The sequence below is a fragment of the Aspergillus homomorphus genome, assembly GCF_003184865.1.
Source record: "Aspergillus homomorphus CBS 101889 unplaced genomic scaffold BO97scaffold_70, whole genome shotgun sequence".
Lineage (NCBI taxonomy): Eukaryota > Fungi > Ascomycota > Eurotiomycetes > Eurotiales > Aspergillaceae > Aspergillus > Aspergillus homomorphus.
Genome location: NW_020291956.1, coordinates 87,628 through 106,243, shown reverse-complemented (window position 1 = coordinate 106,243; position 18,616 = coordinate 87,628). Strand labels below are relative to the sequence as shown.

General features: G+C 53.9%; 5 protein-coding genes across 5 annotated transcripts; 4 read left to right on the top strand and 1 right to left on the bottom strand.

Annotated features, from left to right (window-relative positions):
* The first annotated feature begins 830 nt into the window (after positions 1 to 830).
* On the top strand, positions 831 to 7,043 carry BO97DRAFT_447014 (transcriptional regulator SIN3). Its single transcript, XM_025698719.1, has 9 exons — positions 831 to 1,255; positions 1,331 to 1,398; positions 1,475 to 2,148; positions 2,223 to 2,323; positions 2,378 to 3,107; positions 3,178 to 3,657; positions 3,815 to 4,672; positions 4,730 to 5,968; positions 6,021 to 7,043. Exons 1-9 carry the CDS (start codon positions 1,155 to 1,157, stop codon positions 6,651 to 6,653), a joined length of 4,884 nt encoding a protein of 1,627 aa, XP_025546436.1. The 5' UTR covers positions 831 to 1,154; the 3' UTR covers positions 6,654 to 7,043.
* Positions 7,044 to 8,379: 1,336 nt separating this feature from the next.
* BO97DRAFT_429490 (uncharacterized protein) lies at positions 8,380 to 9,416 on the top strand (the record flags this gene model as incomplete). The annotated part of the gene is made up of 4 exons (XM_025697367.1): positions 8,380 to 8,501; positions 8,555 to 8,714; positions 8,957 to 9,026; positions 9,142 to 9,416. The coding sequence occupies 4 exons, from the start codon at positions 8,380 to 8,382 to the stop codon at positions 9,414 to 9,416; spliced, it is 627 nt and encodes a 208-aa protein (XP_025546435.1).
* A 64-nt stretch (positions 9,417 to 9,480) lies between these two features.
* Positions 9,481 to 10,507, top strand: BO97DRAFT_447012 (uncharacterized protein; the record flags this gene model as incomplete). Its single annotated transcript, XM_025698718.1, has 2 exons — positions 9,481 to 9,767; positions 9,909 to 10,507. 2 exons carry the CDS (start codon positions 9,481 to 9,483, stop codon positions 10,126 to 10,128), a joined length of 507 nt encoding a protein of 168 aa, XP_025546434.1. The 3' UTR covers positions 10,129 to 10,507.
* Positions 10,508 to 11,416: 909 nt separating this feature from the next.
* On the top strand, positions 11,417 to 13,689 carry coaT (acetyl-CoA hydrolase ACH1). Its single transcript, XM_025700273.1, has 4 exons — positions 11,417 to 11,733; positions 11,790 to 12,030; positions 12,084 to 13,049; positions 13,276 to 13,689. Exons 1-4 carry the CDS (start codon positions 11,591 to 11,593, stop codon positions 13,501 to 13,503), a joined length of 1,578 nt encoding a protein of 525 aa, XP_025546433.1. The 5' UTR covers positions 11,417 to 11,590; the 3' UTR covers positions 13,504 to 13,689.
* A 681-nt stretch (positions 13,690 to 14,370) lies between these two features.
* Positions 14,371 to 18,320, bottom strand: chsF (chitin synthase CHS3; the record flags this gene model as incomplete). The annotated part of the gene is made up of 3 exons (XM_025692186.1): positions 14,371 to 14,474; positions 14,752 to 15,557; positions 15,613 to 18,320. The coding sequence occupies 3 exons, from the start codon at positions 18,318 to 18,320 to the stop codon at positions 14,371 to 14,373; spliced, it is 3,618 nt and encodes a 1,205-aa protein (XP_025546432.1).
* Positions 18,321 to 18,616: the final 296 nt, after the last annotated feature.

The window sequence follows — 18,616 nt, the reverse complement described above, 5'->3', positions numbered from 1 at the left end:
AAGTTGCCAGTTCAAGTTCAGGTCCTTCGCTTTTCATTTTGTTGGAGCTTGGTCGCGCAATAATGTTTCGAAGTCTGTTGTCCGTCTGTTCTCTCTACTTGCTGTCTGTTGACATTCGGATGCCATGTCCCTCCTGTCGCTTTCCATCTTTGCTGTTACAGTGGACCCAGTCATGCTTGATGATTGTTTTGGGGAGGCGTTCAATGGAATTTGATAGAGAAAGACTACGTGGTTCTTCTAGAGGGTTTATCTGTTCTCCCTTCCCTATCCCATACTAGCTTTCTTTAGATATGGACCACGCTACGACAGCCTCTTCGGCATACTTGTTTACTGCGCGAGAGGTGTTAGAACACAATCGATTGTATCGAGACGAGAGCAGGGACCTGTTAAGTTCAATTGGTAGGCGGAGGTTTTTTGTTTTTTTGTTTTTTTTTTGTTTTTTCTGGCCACCTTGGTCACTTGTGCGTAGCATGCCTCCGTCCAGGAAATTAATCGCTCGCTAGCTATACAAAGTGCATGCAGGTCCAGCTGGAGGTATGGTGCGCTCCTGCTAGGCTGGAGACGCGGATAAGTCGGGCAGTGTCGAGGCCGGATTGATCAGGTCAATGACGTCGGGAAAGTCAAAGCCCGAGTGACTAGCCCGCCCAGGCACTGCTGCGTCGTGCCATACCAGCCAATCACTTATTCCACCGCCTTTTCCGGAACATCCTTAACCCCGAAGGGTGACGCTATCGCTCAAGATAGCTTAGCGTGGTCAAATGCCTCTCCGCCTTCACTCCGGAGACCATCCGTGATCGGTTGCGCGCAAAGCATCACCCACGGCTTTCGCTCTACTACTTAGTACTCAGACTGTCATTTCATGGGGTATTCTCCTTGTTCAGTCAGTGCTTCTTCTTCTGTTTCTCTGTGATTGCTTTTCCTCTGGATTTTCTTATCTGTTTCACCCTTCTGCAGCTGGCAGGCATCGGCACAGTGATGTCGCTGTGAAATTGAGTTGGGAGGAACAGAATCTCAAGCCCCCGTACACAGGAACACAGAGGCCGAGCCCAACACCGTCCCACCACCAAGCAGGCGATCTCTCAGCTTCAGCTGCCACGTGCCATCCTTCCCCTTGCTTAGGGATATTACCGAGTCACGCTTCGTGCGCATAGACCATGAATTCTTCTGGGAACGATAACTGGCATCCCGGTGGCCCGCCAGCGCATCCGGGAATGGACCAGATGAACCAGCAACCTCGCCCTATGGGCTCCTTCAGGTACATGACCATGAGCACCTGCTACTGAAGTAGACAAGCTTTGTCCAGAGCATTTCACTGACCTGAGTCTTTTAGCCAAAACCCACAACCGCAACAGGGTCCATCAGCGCAACCCACTGGGCCAGTCCTCCCACCTCCAGCCGGTTCGGATCTCCTTCTGCTTTCTTCTCCCTCTCATACTACTTGCGTCCATCTTGCTGATATAGCTGGCGTCGTCAGGTCCTTATCACTCCGCGAACCAGCCCGGTGGTCATTCCCTTCCTGGTCTGGCCGAGTTGAGCCACGGTCATGGCGGCCCACACCAACCTCCTACGTACGGACAACACCCTCAGGGCCCTTCTCACAATCCTGGCCACTCTTTACCGGGTATCGGTCAGGCGATGCAACACCCTTCGCCCCAGTCCCTGAGTCGTGACCGCGAGCGGGACTCCCGGGAACGAGAACTGCTGGAGAGGCAGCGCCAGGAGGAACTAGCCCACAGAGAACGCGAAGTGCGCGAGCGCGAGCGCGAACAAATCGAGCGTCAGCAGCTGGAGCGACAACGCGAGCAGCAGCATCACGGGGTTCAGCATAGTGCTGCCTCGATCCCTCTGCACCAGCCCGTGGCGTCTAAAGTGCCGAATTCTATCCATGGTCCCAATGGCCTTCTCTCTAATTTGAGCTCGAACCCGACAAATGGTCCTCAGGGCTCTATGCCAACATCTGGAGGTCCGGCTGGGCTCTATGGCCAGCAGATGCAGCATGGCGAAGGAACACCGCGGTCTTACATGCAGCATCCTACAGGACCACCTGGTCAGGCAATGTTGGGATTCAACGGCTCAGGCCCTCCAATCCCCGGAGCTGTTGGCAATGTCGCTGCCCTCGCTCAGCAGGGTCAGCAGCCGATTTTAAATGTAGGTGATTCGTTTTTTGTTTGTCATCCTTGCCCTCGACCCAGACCGGTAGATTCTGACAGTCGTTTCCTTAGGATGCCCTCAGCTATCTAGATCAAGTGAAGGTCCGATTTGTCGACCAGCCCGATGTCTACAATCGGTTCCTCGATATAATGAAGGACTTCAAAAGCCAAGCGTAAGATTCAATTACCTACCTCGGGCCTGGCGAATTTTTCCTGACGTGAACCAGAATCGATACCCCAGGGGTGATCCAGCGCGTTTCGACTTTGTTCAACGGCCACCCTACTCTGATTTCAGGGTTTAACACTTTCCTCCCGCCAGGCTACCGGATCGAGTGTGGAACAGAAGATAATCCGGACGCGATTCGGGTCACAACCCCGTCAGGCACAAACACTCTGAGTATGCCTCGTACCAGACACTCCCTGGAGTCCACTGGAGAGCTTGGGCCATCCGGGGGTATGACTTCTCACGGTCGGGCTGAGTACTATGAGCAGTCACGTCCTGGTTGGCAGCAACCGCAGCCTCAACCGCAGCCCCAGCAGCAGCCTCAGCCACAGGGCAACTTGCCAGGGTCATACTCTCCTGGGTCCCGTATTATACCCGGTATCTTCGGACAACAGGGTGGACAGAACCAGCCCCAGGACCATCATTTCGACTTTCCCACCCAACAAGAGCAGCAGGCGGCGGCAGGGGCGGCGGCCATGGCTCACCAATCCGATCAGCGGGGCGTTCATCTCCAGGGAGCTCCCTCTGCTGCCGCTGCCGCTGCTGCCGCAGGCTTGGGAAGGCCTTCATTGCTGCACATGGCTGGACCCCCTGCCCAAGGCCCCAACATTAACCAATCAATGAACAACTTAGCCGGTGTCGGAACAGGAATGCTTCAGGGCGGCCAGGCAGACTTGAACAAGCGTGGTCCCGTAGAGTTCAATCATGCAATTAGTTATGTCAACAAGATCAAGGTGAGAGATGAATGACAGGATTCGATGTTCTTCGTCTGCAAATCGTCTAACATCGAGGCAAACTCAACAGAATCGGTTCGCAAGCGCTCCTGAGATCTACAAGCAGTTCCTGGAAATACTGCAAACATACCAGCGTGAATCAAAGCCAATTCAGGATGTGTATGCCCAGGTTACTCAGCTGTTCAACACGGCGCCAGATCTATTGGAAGACTTCAAGCAATTCCTCCCAGAGTCGGCTGCTCATGCGAAACAGCAGGCTGCCGCTCGCCAGGCCGAGGAGGCTGCTCCCACGAGCAACATTCGCGGAGAAGCAAGCTACCCAAGCGCCCCTAACCTTCCTTCACAAACTCCTAATCGTGATGTGAAGATGCCACCTCTGGGTCAGTTCAATGTCAAGGACTCTGCCAAGGATGGCAAGAAACGGCGGGGTGGACCTGGAGGCCCATCCACCATGGGCTCATCAATATCCGGACCGTCGGCTGATACGGCACGGATGGCTGAGTCCCAGGCTGGCCGGGCTCCAGCGATGCAACCGGGTGCTGCTAATAAGGTGAGGACACTGCTGTCTAATACGCTTCACTTTGAACCCCGGTCTGCTTCGACCTCCGTTCATCACGTATCTCAGCGATCCACGTTCTGTCCCCTTCCTAATCACATTTGCCTTGTTCATCAATATCTACAATATGAGGTATGCTAACGTCTTGAAGCGAGCCAAGGTCCATCATAAACCCTCCCAGGCGGAAGCTCCAGCTGTGTCGCCCACACTGGTTCCTGCGCTCCCCGAGCCGATTCAACCCTCCTTCTCTTTGACACCTACCCAAGAGGAGTTCGCTTTCTTCGATCGTGTCAAAAAGTATATTGGGAATAAACAGACTTTCAGTGAGTTCCTCAAGTTGTGTAATCTCTACTCCACGGACTTGATCGACAGACACGTTCTCGTCAAGAGAGCTGCCAACTACATCGGCGCCAACCCTGAACTCATGGCTTGGTTCAAGCGCTTTATGCACGTCGATGAGCCTGAAGACAAGATCGTTGACGTCAAGGCGAAACAAGAGCCTGGCCTCGTCAATTTGTCACACTGCCGCTCGCTTGGTCCGAGCTATCGGTTGTTGCCAAAGCGTGAACGACAGAAGCCTTGCAGCGGTCGCGACCAGCTCTGTTACAGCGTTTTAAATAATGAGTGGGCTTCCCACCCGACATGGGCTTCCGAAGACTCTGGATTCGTGGCCCATCGCAAAAACCAGTTCGAGGACGCTCTGCATCGGATTGAAGAGGATCGGCACGACTACGATCATTATATTGAGGCTTGCACGCGCACTATCCAACTCATCGAGCCTATTGTGCAGCAGTTCCTTGTCATGACCGATGCGGAGAGGGCTGCGTTCAAGCTGCCTCCTGGACTTGGCGGTCAGAGTGAAGCCATCTACCAGCGTGTGATTAAGAAGATCTACGACCGACAGCGTGGCGCAAAGATTATCAAAGAGATGTTCGAGAGGCCCTGTCATGTTCTGCCCATCATTTTGTTCCGCCTGAAACAGAAATGCGAAGAGTGGAAGGCTAGCCAGGTAGGTGTCCTTTGCTTGGATTTTGTCTCACGTCTGTTTGCTAACCTACCACTTCAGCGCGAGTGGGACAAAATCTGGCGCGAGCAGATGCAGAAGGCCTACTGGCGTAGTTTAGATCATCAAGCTATTGCCAGCAAGGGCACCGACAAGAAGCTCTTTGTGGCGAAGCACATTCAGACCGAGATTCAGAACAAATTCGAAGAGGGACGAAACCTACGCAAGAGCGGATACCAGGTTCCCCGGCATCAATTCGAATACACCTTTGATGACCCGGCTGTTCTTATCGATGCCACACACCTGCTGCTCACCTTCATTGACCGGAACTCGGCTGGGTTTGGGGCCGATCCTCAAAAGGTGATGAACTTCATCAAAGACTTCATTCCAGCCTTCTTCGGTATGGACCGTGATACCTTCCATGTCTACATGAATGAGTTGTCGAGCGGCACACCTCCGATTGACGAAGGCGATGATGAAAGTCTGGCAGCAGAGGACGCTTCCACCCCGCGCAGTCGCAAGGGTGCCGCCGGGAAGAAGATGGGTCTTCTCCGCGACGTTCTCGAACGCGCTGGCGAAAAGGTCCACCGGGCCGAGAAAGACGGCAGTGCCCCGAATAGTCGCGATGTCACCCCTGATGCGGTTTTGGTTCCGTCGACACCCATTCCTAACCCCGCTGAATCATTTGACGTGGCTGAATTAAAATGGATGGAACATCCGGGCCAGGGCAACTTCAACCAGCAACGCGAGTACAATCTCAACGAGACGTATGGCAAGAAGGTGCATCATCTGTATGCCAACCTGAACATCTACTGTTTCTTCCGTACCTTTGAGATCTTGTATTCACGCCTGCTACGCATCAAGCTGCACGAGAAGATTGCTCATGCCGATGTGCGTCGCGCATTGGTCGGCAAGCCGGCGCAGGAGCTCAATCTCATTGACAAATACCCCACCGACTTATTCTATGACTGCGATCCGAAAGCCAATCTGTATCAGCAGATTGTGCGGATGTGTGAGGAAGTGATCAAGGGCGACATGGAGACCGCGCATCTGGAGGAGACCCTTCGTCGATACTACTTGCGGAGCGGATACCAGCTGTACAACCTGGAGAAGATGTTCACTGGTATCTCTAAATTCGCGGGAGCCATCTTCAGTGGGGATTCCAAGGACCGCAGCTCTGATATCATGAACCTCTTCTTTAAGGAGCGCGATAGGGAGGAGACCACTCATAACCAAGAGATCCAGTACCGCAAACAAGTGGAGCGGCTGGTGAAGGACGGCGATATGTACCGCATTACCTACGTAAGTGTCTACACCACATGAGTTGTTCATGTGCTAACTTTTCGTTCTGCAGCACCCTGGCAGTAAGAAGACTGCAGTGCAGCTCTTGACTCCGGAGGACGCCACGCTGGAGAATGAGGAACTCAGCCCGGAAGCACGGTGGTCGTACTATGTCTCGGCCTATACCATGCGGGATCCGACGGAAGGCGTGGCGTTCTCGCAGATGCGCATGCCTTTCCTGAAGCGGAACCTGCCGGCCAAGCTGGAGCAAGAGGAGGAGTACAACCGGTACTACCGGCCATTAGTGCACCAGGACGGCCTGATCATCCGCATCTGCGCCAATAGCTACCACATTCTGTACGAGCCTGGCAGTTCCGACTGGTGGTGGCGGCCCACTGCTGCCGCGGACGAGTCGGCGGAGGAGGTGGCCAGAGAAGAAGCGGCTGTCAAGGAACGACGGCGGGACCGGTTCATGGAGAAGCTGGTCAATAATCCTAGCTGGGCGCACGGACTGAGCAAGGATCAGGTGGATGAGTCTAACCAGCGGTTCCGATCGTGGATCAATGGGCCGGAGGGCGACAGTGGTGCTAGTGCTGGTGCTGCTGCAGGGACTCCCGCGGGGTCTGGGTCCGAAGCCAAGGACAACAAGGAAGATGCAGAGATGACAGACGTTGCACAGCCTGCATCAGAGTCAAAGGAGCAATGAGCGTGATGGTCCCGACTGAATGATTTTGGGAGGCGGACACCGCGGGATGACTCTGATGATGATTGATACTTAAGCGGGGAGGGCTGACTCTGGCCTCAGTTGCGATGCCCCCCATACCATAGTATGAATGCCTTGGTGATAACCCAACTGTAAACGTTTGTTGTTGCTTATTTTCACATTTCTTCCTTTCTCTCGCCTGCTTGACTCCAGCCAGGTCCGTGTTATTATTTTCTTCTTGATGTCCATGGCAAGTGTATATCTCTCTCTCTCTCTCTCTCTTCCTGATCAGCGAATACGGTATCTTTGGTTTGCATGAATGGGTATTTTTTTCTTCTTCTGTTTGTCGGTTTAGAGCTCTGTAACTTGTACTGCATATGAAGATAATCTCAGCTGATTATTGCTTGAGCTCTCTACTATACAAGTTGTGGTCTTTTCCGAAAAGTTAGAGTATACTTGTTTTCTGTAGTGTTGCATATGCTTGATACCTGCCCTTCGACATGGATAATACCTCTTGCAATAGTATTATCATTACAAGGCGGGGGGGAGACTTTAACCCTTCCACACTTACTAACATCGTTTGCAGTTACTTGAAGTAAGATCAACAATATTGCCCCTTTTTCAGTGAAGACTAGCTTGCTGAAGCTGTACTTCTTTTTGTTTTTACAATTGAACGGGGTCGATCGGCGTGGATTATAGGAATCACATGAGTTCTGTCTAGTATGGTTTCAAGCCCTCCACATAGCAGAAAACCCCGTAAAAGAGAACTTATTGCCCTTTGGGCCTGTTAATCTCTTACCTGAAGGTGTAGTTCAGCCCTGCCTGCCTGCCCTTTACCGATGGAAACAATCTATATCTCCGTCCTCAAAACTAGACCCTCAATTTTTCCCAGTGTTGCTGCTGAACTTTGCTCCCTCATGAACCCGTTATTGTTCTTGCACGGTGTAGGTAAGGTAAGCATCTGGACTTAGAGTATCAGCCTGGGCTCGACTCACCTCGCTGGAACGGTCACTTGGGGTGGGATTAGTACTAGTGGTCCCATGATTGAGATATATGAAATCTACCGCTTGATTTTTATCTAAGCTACAGGGCTTAGTTTATGTGCCTTTGCTACCCGGCGCGCTCCCTTGCTTTTTGACTATGACTTGGGTCTTGGGTCTTAGCTTCTGGGGTTTGTTTGGGGGCCAGATTGATGGGTTGGGTAGTGGTTCAACCCCGTTAGAGTTACTTTTCTTATGTTGGCGCATGCTTTGTTGAGGATAGTTATCGACAACGCATTGTGATAACTCCGTTTGCAGCAATTCATACTTGAAGACGCCGCGGCGCGTTCAACGGGCAGTTCTTTGACAATCCATGGTTACAATGTCAATCAGTGGGTAATGCCAAACACCATGGTCTGGTGAAAGAACATACCGAAACTCTGCACGAAGAAACGCTGACCGTGTTTTGATGTTCCTTGTTGGGACAGGTCTAGGAAAGACGAATCTCGACTCCGCGATTTGTCCTTCGTATCCTGAATAATGTTTCCGGTCATATTGATCTCGGGGTATAAAACGGCTATCGATGTCCTCCCTGGAGAATTGTTGGTCTGCCTCCAGCCTCGGTCCAATTTATCCCAATCGGAGATTGTTGGTCTGCTCTCAGCCCCAACCTTCTTCATCCCAAGCAAAACCCGACACGCAACTTCCAGCTTCACCACCTCACAGCAAGGAAAAAGCCGACAGCCACAATGTCCTTAGGGGATATGATCGACCTTTTGGAAACGGAGGGGATAAGAGAAAGTGCATATGCCTGGGTGGACGCAGGAGCGCACAGCAGTCTCGCGGCCGCACGGGCACCAGATCTCGGCCAGTACATCGCCGGCGAACTGCACAGCAGCAGCAGCAGATCTACGAGGAAGATAGAGCCATAACACGGAGGCCAATCTCCCACGAAACACCGGGAAAACGCGACGACCCCGAGAACCAGTACCGCAGTCGTGCTGAACTTCTCAGGGTTCGAGATGGTTTTAAACCCCCGTTCAATGGGACTGGCTGGGTTATGCTCGGCGTGGCCGCCTCATTTGTACGTGGCCGCCCTCTTTCTTCGCGGTCCTGAGCTGTCCTGCAGCCCCCCCCCCCCAGTGTGCAATTGGCTGAGGGGGGCTCCGACTCCCAAGCGATGCTCATCACCAGGGGCAAAAAAGCAGGAACCAACAACAATCAATGGCAGAAAGGGCGCAGTCTGCACGAAGCGCTGTTAACGACCATGCATCGTCCCGATTCCGCACAGCATTTCCTCTAATATTACCTGATGAGTTCGCGCAGCTTCAGACCCGGAAGAACTGGTTCTTTGGCTGGCTTGCGGATGGGGAGGATCCGTTCTTCCATCTAACTGGTAAGTCGGGGTCCGGGAAATCGCTCCATGTGAATGAATTGGGTTACCGGGACCTGTTCAACATCCACCTTGAACACGGTCTGAAGTATAGTATCTGACCGACTTATGAGTATAGAGCCGACCACCACTACCCGGGAAGGAGGGTCTCGCTGCCTCGCCATCCATCTTAAATCCAGCGTGAGATACGGCGCCTGGGGCGGGTCTGAGTTCGTGCAATGCGTGAAGGTCTTTCTTAATAATACTTTCAGACAGGATTACGACTCGGTCATCCGGGGCATTCTCGCCGCGGTGTTGAAGCCGCATGGCGCGTACTGGTCTCGCATGAATGCTTACCTGGTGCGGATTCTGCTTCCGGAAATAGCTGAGATGCTGCCGATGGATACCTCGTAATGTCCTTCCTGAGAATGAGTGGCAGGACGCTAGAAAGGTATTCGAGGAGTGGTTGCATCGTAAAATGGTCGAAAATGGTGGTGAGGAAATGGCACGTTCCATGTGGCAGAAACTGGTCTCCTCAGAGGCAGCCATCTACCAAGATCACAAGATCTTTCTGATAGTCGACGGGTTGAATAAAATCAACCCGGCGGAGTCTACGAAGGTCATCACTGCTCTGAAAGAATGGGCGCATCTCGCCAACGGGAATGTCAAGATCTGTATATCCAGCTGCGGGGAGAAGGTGTTCCAGGAGGCATTGGGATCCTCTCCCGGGTACAATCTCGACAAGGTCAACTTCATCAACCTCTTGTGGTGTAGCCATGAGCTGGCAAGAACAATCACTCATACAATGCCGATGCCCTGCCCCTGCCGTCGAAATGAGGCTGATTTTAGGAAGGGGGAGAATGACTTGCAGCGCCGGATGGCCAGGATGGCTGACGGCTCCTTTAGATGGCTTTTCCAGTGCATGGAATGGCTGGTCGCACAGGAGATTCCTTTCTTTTGTGAGCATGTTGGCGAGCTTGACGCTGCGCTTAAGAAGCTTTCCGAGCGTCGGTGGCTGGAGTCCTGTGAGCCGCGGGAACTCACGCTCACGCCTTCGGAAAGGGACTGCCTCAAGGCGATCTTCGTTGATATGGAGGAGTCGCAACGTGAATCGCGATACTTTTGACGGTCTTGCCTCGTTGGAAGGCTAGAGCTTTTCAGTTTTCAGGGATAAATATACTATACCAATAGACTTCGCTTCGGAAATTATATGCACTGTGATTGATACCGACCTGGAGTGGGTTTTCCTTTCTCTGGTTTGCACTCTTTGTTGTTTATCGCTTTGTCTTTTCCTCCTACGTCGTCGTGTATATGTAAGTAGGTGTATCGGTGGGATTGACCTCTGGGAGCGACTGCAGATCCATTTGGTGTACTGTACAGCGATTGGTATTAACGGTATATGTTTATGGAAACAGTGGCGCAGAGGAAACATGTCTCGTTTGAGAATCACGCCCCGGCGCTCGCTCGCTTGCTTGGGTTCTTGTCCGGGATTGATTCGGTCAGACTTACAGCGTATAAGGAAAGCCAAGGGCAGATCATGCAGGGGAAACGGTCGTCTCGACTACCGTAGGCAGGTCGACCAAAAAGCTCCGTGTGGCCGAGATGGCCTTAGCCGATACAGGCCGAGACTGCGCCGGTGGAGATTGCTCTGGGTTAAGTTCGGGGCGTGCGGCGGGGCGGAGATCCGTTGGGAATTGATGGTATTCGTATCTCTGTCGGTGTGCTGTAGACTTAGGGGTTGGCTGGGTTTGAAATAGTTGAGGGTGAAGGGGTGATGCTTGTACTATAGACTGTTTAGATTGAAAGTACTGAATGGGATATTATCGTGTCGTGTTATGTTGTGTTGAAGTGTAGAGTATTTGAGGTTAAGAAGGAAGGAAAGGAGGAAGCAACGGGCCGAGAAAACTCCGAAGTGACTGACGTCAACGACCAGTCATGGACTGAAATAATCAACTATCAGTTATTCGCAAACATCGCTCGGGATTGACTGGCCATCGTGCAGCTGCCTCCTTCTTGATTTCTACTTATTTAACGTCCTTCCTCTCTGCCTCCCCGCAATTGACACTGTCGGATGGTTGACCGATGGGTGTGCGAAGAGCTGGATGGAGCTGTCCACTGTCCAACTGATAACCGCCGCGATAAACGTCGATCGATCGATAGCTGTTTGCAGCTGAGCAGTCCGGAGTAATTTACATCCCCCCCCCCCTGGGTGGGAAATGTGGGAATGCCATATTTTGGGGAAATGTTCATCATTGCGGGGAATTGGGGTTCAATTGGCCATTAGTCCTGTTGTAGTAGTAGTAATAGTAGTAGAATAAAATGTCGAGCAAGATGACCGACTCCGTATCGCCGAATGAACCGGGGCAGTGGAACGTGGCGGCCGAGTTTCCCTCTCTTCCTCCTCCCCCCGTCCGTATTTCTATCCCACTTCTCCCTCGTTCAATTCCTCTCTTCTTCTCTCCTTCTCTCAACTTTCCCTCTTTTCCTTTCTTTCTTTTCTCTCCCCTCTTTGTGTCACATCTCCCTCCCTGCTCAATTGTCCTCTCTCTACCCTCTCCCCTCCCTCGCTCCCTCCACCCGCTTTCACAATGGCTGCATCTGCCCTTCTGAAAAGCCGGGTTCGCCGGCCCTCGTACCTCAACAAGCTGGCCAAGGCCGAGGACTTGATCGACCTCTTCCCCCATGGATCGTACATCGGCTGGTCCGGATTCACGGGTGTTGGATATCCGAAGTACGACCCCCTCTTACTTTTGAGGAGAGTGAGCATGCTAATCGCGGGCACGACAGGAAAGTCCCCACGGCGCTGGCCGACCACGTCGAGAAGAACAACCTGCAGGGCAAGCTGAAGTACAGCCTGTTCGTGGGCGCGTCGTCGGGCGCCGAGACCGAGAACCGCTGGGCCCGGCTGAACATGATCGAGCGCCGCAGTCCGCACCAGGTCGGCAAGGAGATTGCCCGCGGCATCAACACGGGCGACATCAAGTTCTTCGATAAGCATTTGAGCATGTTTCCCTCGGATTTGGTTTATGTACGTTCTCTTCTGGTGGTGACGGGGTGGGGGCTCGATGCTAATTTAGTTAGGGCTGGTATACGCTGAACAAGCCGAAGAACCGACTGGACGTGGCAGTCATCGAGGCGTCGGCGATCACAGAAGACGGCGGTATCATCCCCGGTGCGTCGGTAGGCGCATCGCCCGAATTCGTGCAGATGGCGGACAAGATCATCATCGAGGTGAACACGGCGAGCCCGTCGTTCGAGGGTCTGCACGACATCGTGATGTCGGATAAGCCCCCATTGCGCAAGCCGTACTTGATCATGCAGCCGGAGGACCGCATCGGCACGCCGCACATCCCCGTCGACCCCGAGAAGGTGGTTGCCATCGTCGAATCCGACTACCCGGACCAGACGCAGCCCAACGCGCCCGAGGACGCCGGCTCGCAGGCCATCGCCAGCAACCTGATCGAGTTCCTCAAGCACGAGGTGCGCCACGGCCGCCTGCCGCAGAACCTGCTGCCCATCCAGTCGGGCATTGGCAACATCGCCAACGCGGTCATCGGCGGGCTCAGCAAGGGCGGCGCCGACTTCACCAACCTCAAGGTGTGGACCGAGGTCCTGCAGGACTCGTTCCTCGACCTCTTCGACAGCGGCAACCTGGACTTCGCCACTGCCACCTCCATCCGCTTCTCGCCCGACGGCTTCAAGCGCTTCTACGACAACTGGGAGCGCTACGCCGGCAAGCTGCTCCTCCGCCCGCAGCAGGTCAGCAACTCGCCCGAGATCATCCGCCGCCTGGGCTGCATCGGCATGAACACCCCCGTCGAGGTCGACATCTACGCCCACGCCAACAGCACCTGCGTCATGGGCTCGCGCATGCTCAACGGCCTCGGCGGTTCCGCCGACTTCCTGCGTTCCAGCAAGTACAGCATCATGCACACGCCCAGTACCCGTCCCAGCAAGATCGACCCCACCGGTGTCAGCTGCATCGTGCCGTTCTGTACGCACATCGATCAGACCGAGCACGATCTCGATGTCGTCGTCACTGAGCAGGTGAGCTTACCCCTCCACACCTCCCCTATCAAATCCCAATCCAAAACCCAGCACACGTTCATGGGGGGTATCCCCCCAAACCCCCCGTCAGCTTCCTGGCATATACGTTCATGGGGGGAGAACCCCCCACCCCCCCTTTCTTCCAGCTTCCCAGAACAGCACCCACCCCCCCCCCCCCAACCCCCACCCCAAACTCCTTAAATGCAGTGAATACTAACAAGAATAGGGCCTCGCCGACGTCCGCGGCCTCTCCCCCCGCGAACGCGCCCGCGTCATCATCGACAAATGCTCCCACCCAGACTACAAGCCCATCCTCACCGACTACCTCGACCGCGCCGAGTTCGAGTGCCTCAAGAAGGGCATGGCCCACGAGCCCCACCTCCTCTTCCAGGCCTTCAAGATGCACCAGAACCTCCAGGAGAAGGGCACCATGAAGATCGATTCTTGGGAATAGTTCCCTTACCTTCGGGCTGTTGAGTGGGGGTTGCATGGGATAAATATATCTGTGTGATCTAGGGTGGATGGATAGCATGGATGGATGGATGATACAATAAATAAATACAATACATACCTTAATCTATCATTTGTTCAATTCTGTTCTTCTTTTTCTTTTGTGGTATTGACTTAAGAGTGTATGAACAGGTGAGTGTTGTGTGTAGATTAGACATCAATGGACGGACCCTAATTGAGTGGTGCACTCTATACATACATGCTCATGCTATCCAACCAAAAGTTATAGCGTGACAACGGTGATAAGGGTGTATGTACAGTACCTACCTACATAGTCCAAGCAGGGTAGATATTATTCATATCGTGGTAGTGGTTAGTATTGATTACTTCTGCGGTAGTCAACACTGACTCTACAACTATTCTGTGTCTCGGATATACGGTAGATAAATACTACATAGACGAGGTTCGGTTCTCCGTCTCTTTTCCAAGCTGGATGAATAGATAGTGGGGTAGGGTGCAGGCTCACTCCTTCGATACACATAATAGATAAAATACAGTGGTTAGATTCATTTCGGAATACAATAATATAACTTACTAGTAAATAGCACTTTAAGATACATACACACACGCTAACACAAGCACACAAAGCTAAACCATTAACTAAACAACCTCGTAACTCATCACTTGAATCAAGGCCCAAAAAGATTATAATTACACTGTCGATGCACTCGGTTGTTCGTGATCTGAACTGCCTGGAGGTAGGCAGCGAGCGAGCGAGTGGCAGGAAAGTATAGTATATCCAAGAAGAACGAAGACCTCCTGCTATTACCCTCCTCCTTCAAGGTGTACACTGCAAACAAACGACCGCAAACTAATTACTCTGGTAGGGATTGTGGTGGTGGTGGTAGGGTGCGAAGCCGGGGGATGGTTGGGCCCAGCCTGTTTGAGTCTGCATCTGCATGCGGAGGCGGCGATCTGGATTTATGGATCATGGTTAGTACATTGATTGAATGGAGGAGGGGAGGGTTTGAATTGGTGAGGATTTGCTGGGAAGCTGAAAGGGGGGGTTTGGGGGGTTCTCCCCCCATGAACGTATATGCCAGGAAGCTGACGGGGAGTTTGGGGGGATACCCCCCATAACGCTATTCTCTGGGAATTGAAGGGAGTTTGCTGGGAAGCTGAAAGAAAGGGGGGGGTTTGGGGGGTTCTCCCCCCATAACGTTATAAGGGAAACCTCCGGGGAAAAACGCACCTTTCTCGAAATCCCGCCATCGTTTCATCGTAATCTGGCTGCTGTCGAACTCGCCCTCGCCGGCCTCGTGCCCCTTGTCCTTGCCGCCGGCCGTCTGCCGGGTGTCGCCCCAGCTGAAGTCGTCGAACTTCCAGTACGAGTACGTCGGCAGCACGAAGTTCCACACCGGCAGCGACAGCAGATAGATCAACATCCACAGGACATAGACCATGCGGTGCGCAGTCACGACCACCAGCACGCCGGGCAGACCCAGGATCAACGCTAGCAGGACCAGGGGCAGGACCTGCACGGGCCGGTGGATGATCGAGTTGATCACCACGTAGAACGTGAAGGCGATAGCGGCGGGCAGCACGAGCGTGCCCACCAGCTCGATGAAGATGACGAACTGCATGCTGAAGCAGAACGTACCACACAGATCGCGCACCAGCACCAGCTCCATCAGGTTGTGCACCGTACTGTTGATCCAGCGGCGCCGCTGCGACAGCAGCACCATGAACTTGTCCGGCACCTGCGTCTTGCAGACTGCCTGCGGCACGAAGATCTGCTTGCGCTTGGGGAAGGTGCGGAGCATCAGCGTCGACAGGTACCGATCCTCGCCCAGCAGTAACAGATTCTTCTTGTGCAGCGTGTCCACCACGTTCTCCGAGTAGTGCTCGACCACGTCCGGGTTGGCCAGGATCGGCACCCAGTAGTTCTGCCCGCCCTTGGGCGCTTTGATGCGATACATCGAGAAACACCCCGGGAGACAGGTCACACCGCCGAAGACTGACTCGAACGACTTGGCCTGGTGGTGAGACACAAAATATCTACGCGGTTCGTTAGCATTACCAACCCAAATGGACGCAAAACGAGAAAACATACTCGAAGACTTGGATCATCGTTACCCAACTGTCGGTTTTGTTGGCGATCTTCGTCTCACCACACAGCCCCATAACATCCGGGTCTTTGACCATGGCCGAGATCATGTGCGTCAGACTGTCCGGGAAGACCTTGGTGTCTGCATCAACACAAAGCAGAACCTCGTAGAAATCCGGCGGGATCCCGGTGACAAGCCACAAGCCGTTGAACATTTCAAACTCCAGCTCCGTCATCCGTTCGTCGAACATCACCTTCTGCAGGAAAGACATCAGGATGATCTGACTATCTCGCTTGCCACGATTGCCCGGCTTGGACTGGTTGGCTTCGGCCGGCGTCCCGGACTTCACGACGATCATCATGGGCACGCGCTGCTGCTTCTCCTCGGGAATGACCGAGTTGGCACCGTAATCGTAGAACCCAGCGTACACCTTGGCCATGTTGTGGCGCTTGGATCCAGTGGCCACCGCAACGTAGGAGAAAGGCTGAACCTCGTCCATCGGCGTGATCGGATCCCGCATCATGCGCAGAACGATCTCCGGCGTCGAAAACTCCTCTCCTTTACCCTTGATGATACCGTCGCAGATCACAATGATGGTCTTGTGGCTGTTCGGATAGTCGGTCATGGCAATGGAGTCCAGCGTCGAGCGGATACCTTCTTCACCTTCAGAGTAACAAGTCACCAAGCATAGAGCATGGGCCAAGGGGAAGCCGTACGGCTGCCACTCTGGAGGCGGTTGAGGAATGACCGCTTCATGAACGAAGCCGCCCAGCCCGGGAGCCTCTGACTCCAGCATCGTAGTCGAGTAGCGCGAGTCCTGTAGGGCCAAGCTGGACCGGCTCGCTGAATTGGCATGGCGCGAGCCATCCGCCGCCAGACTGCCCCCGCTGTCGTTGTAATTCTGCCGGTACACGGAGTTGCTGCCACCGGGCACCAGGCGGGTGGTCGAGTTTTGACTGGCCATCGTCACATACTGGTATTTCTGCTTGCCACCGTTACTCACGGTGTAGGGACTAGAAAAGCGAGACGTGGTAGGGAGGAAGCTGGCCCTCTTACCGGGCCGCTCCAACATACCGTGATCTGCGATTCGGGGTCCGGGGCGATAGATGTCGTTCGACCAGTCCTCGATTTGCTGATTGCGCGTTTTAGAATCCGTCCCCATGCTGGTTCTAGCGGGGGCGTACTGCTTGGCCAAGAACCACTGGAATAACAGTGCAAAGATGAACTTCACCACGACGATCGAGAGGATGAAGATCAGCGACACGTAGAGCACGACCTTGGAAGCGATACAGCCAACGGTGTCGGTGTCGATACTGCCAACCTTGATGATTTGGGACAAGCACTTGCCAATCTTCTTCTCGTCGCCAGTCTGCAGGTAGTAGGTGAGGTCGACCCCACGCACGGCCGAGTTCTCACGAAGCTCATCGAACTTGCTGGGATACTTGACCTGAGAGGTGTCAAACCACCGCAGAAGGTCGAGATCCAGGACATTGCCCGAGTACACGGCGAGATTCCGGCTCTTGTTCTTGGTGTCCTCCCACGTATAGTACACGTCCCCGGAGCTTTTCAGGTTGTAGAACGACTTGCGAGCCGAACCCGAGGTGTGACAAGCCCATCCAAGGTAGTAAGGCTCGGTCATATTCGGCTCGGATGAACCGTCCTGATTGAACGGCTGGCATGGGAAGTACCACGCGAGATCCCCATCCGAGTTTGTAGGCACATCAGATCCGTCGGCAAGAGTGATGAGACCCTTGCAGTCGCCATTGACTTCCTGGAAGAAGAAGCTGCCGTCCTGGCCTCCGTATTTGTGCGGCAGGTCCCAAAGCACGTTGGTCCCCGCGGGAATGCCCGCGGCGGCTGGGTGTGTCGAGTGCGACAGGTCGTAGGCTTGCCCGTGGAAGATCATGTAGCTGCCACTGACTTCATTGACCCTCAGCCGAGTGGGAGGAGTGCCGCAAACGGTGGCCGTGAAGCCGAACGTCAGGAAGCCGACGAACGCACCAATCAGCAGAATGATACTGATCAGCCCAATCTTCTCCCGCCAGGCGCTGCGTTGAGCCTTCTGCGGCATGCCAAAACACCTGAGGATAAAATCGGGGGCCCAGAAGGTGATCACGGCGCAATAGGTGGTCCACGGACTGGGTGGACGGACCTGCTCCAGTGCCTTCTGGCGTTCCCTTTCTGCTGCAGCGGCCCGCTTCTTGATTCTGCGTGATGATCTCCTCTTCTTGATCCGGCGTTTCTTCGGAACCCGTTCCATGGGCTGATTGACATTTCCCTGAGTGACGTACACGCCGGTTTTCCCTTTGGACTCCGAGCTCCGCGAGCTGTTGGTGTCTAGTTCCCGCTCGAGACCCATCATGGGCTCATCCCCGGTCTGGGAAGGGTAGGTCGGCATATTCTGCGATTTCTGGCGATAATGATAATGGGGATGGCTCTGGTCGACTCGAGTGCGTTCCGGTTTCACAAAACTCTTTCGATTTCTCGATTCTCCCCCCAGATCTCCCCTCTCCACATCTGCGTCGCTACGTCGTCTCGAGCTGCGTGAGCGATGGTGCCGGTGGTGGCGATGTCCCGACGGGGAACTGTCGTCGTGATCATAATGGCCGGTCGTGTCGTGGGTACGATGTCGCCTGCGGGAAGATTCGCGATACGAGTCGAATGTATCTTCTCGTCGCGGGGACGCCTTCCCCGGACGTTGAGGTAAGGACATGGCCCTTGTGCCTAATTCTCGATCCACGTCAGTGATCTGGCATTCGGCGCAAAGGCGGGTAAAATTTCCTGGGAGGATGCGAATGGAGTAGATCGATCATGTCCAGATTGTGCGGTTTGCATGTGAAGTGCGGGAATCTGGGGGGCGCGGATCCAAGATAGCGTTGGGAAAGTCTACACCCACCTTCACCTCAGCATAAGCAAAGCTGCGAGTCTGGCGTTTCCAGAAAGTGATGCGATCTGATTGAGTTCTTCGTAGACAGAAAAGGATGCAGGCGATGCAAGCGCAGGACCGGA

Coding starts and splice junctions, on each gene's coding strand:
- BO97DRAFT_447014 (XM_025698719.1), top strand. CDS start 1,155: ATGAATTCTTCTGGGAACGATAACTGGCATCCCGGTGGCCCGCCAGCG. Junction 1,399..1,474: donor AGTCCTCCCACCTCCAGCCG/GTTCGGATCTCC, acceptor TGGCGTCGTCAG/GTCCTTATCACTCCGCGAAC. Junction 2,324..2,377: donor AAGGACTTCAAAAGCCAAGC/GTAAGATTCAAT, acceptor GACGTGAACCAG/AATCGATACCCCAGGGGTGA.
- coaT (XM_025700273.1), top strand. CDS start 11,591: ATGGCTGCATCTGCCCTTCTGAAAAGCCGGGTTCGCCGGCCCTCGTAC. Junction 11,734..11,789: donor ACGGGTGTTGGATATCCGAA/GTACGACCCCCT, acceptor CGGGCACGACAG/GAAAGTCCCCACGGCGCTGG. Junction 12,031..12,083: donor TTCCCTCGGATTTGGTTTAT/GTACGTTCTCTT, acceptor TAATTTAGTTAG/GGCTGGTATACGCTGAACAA.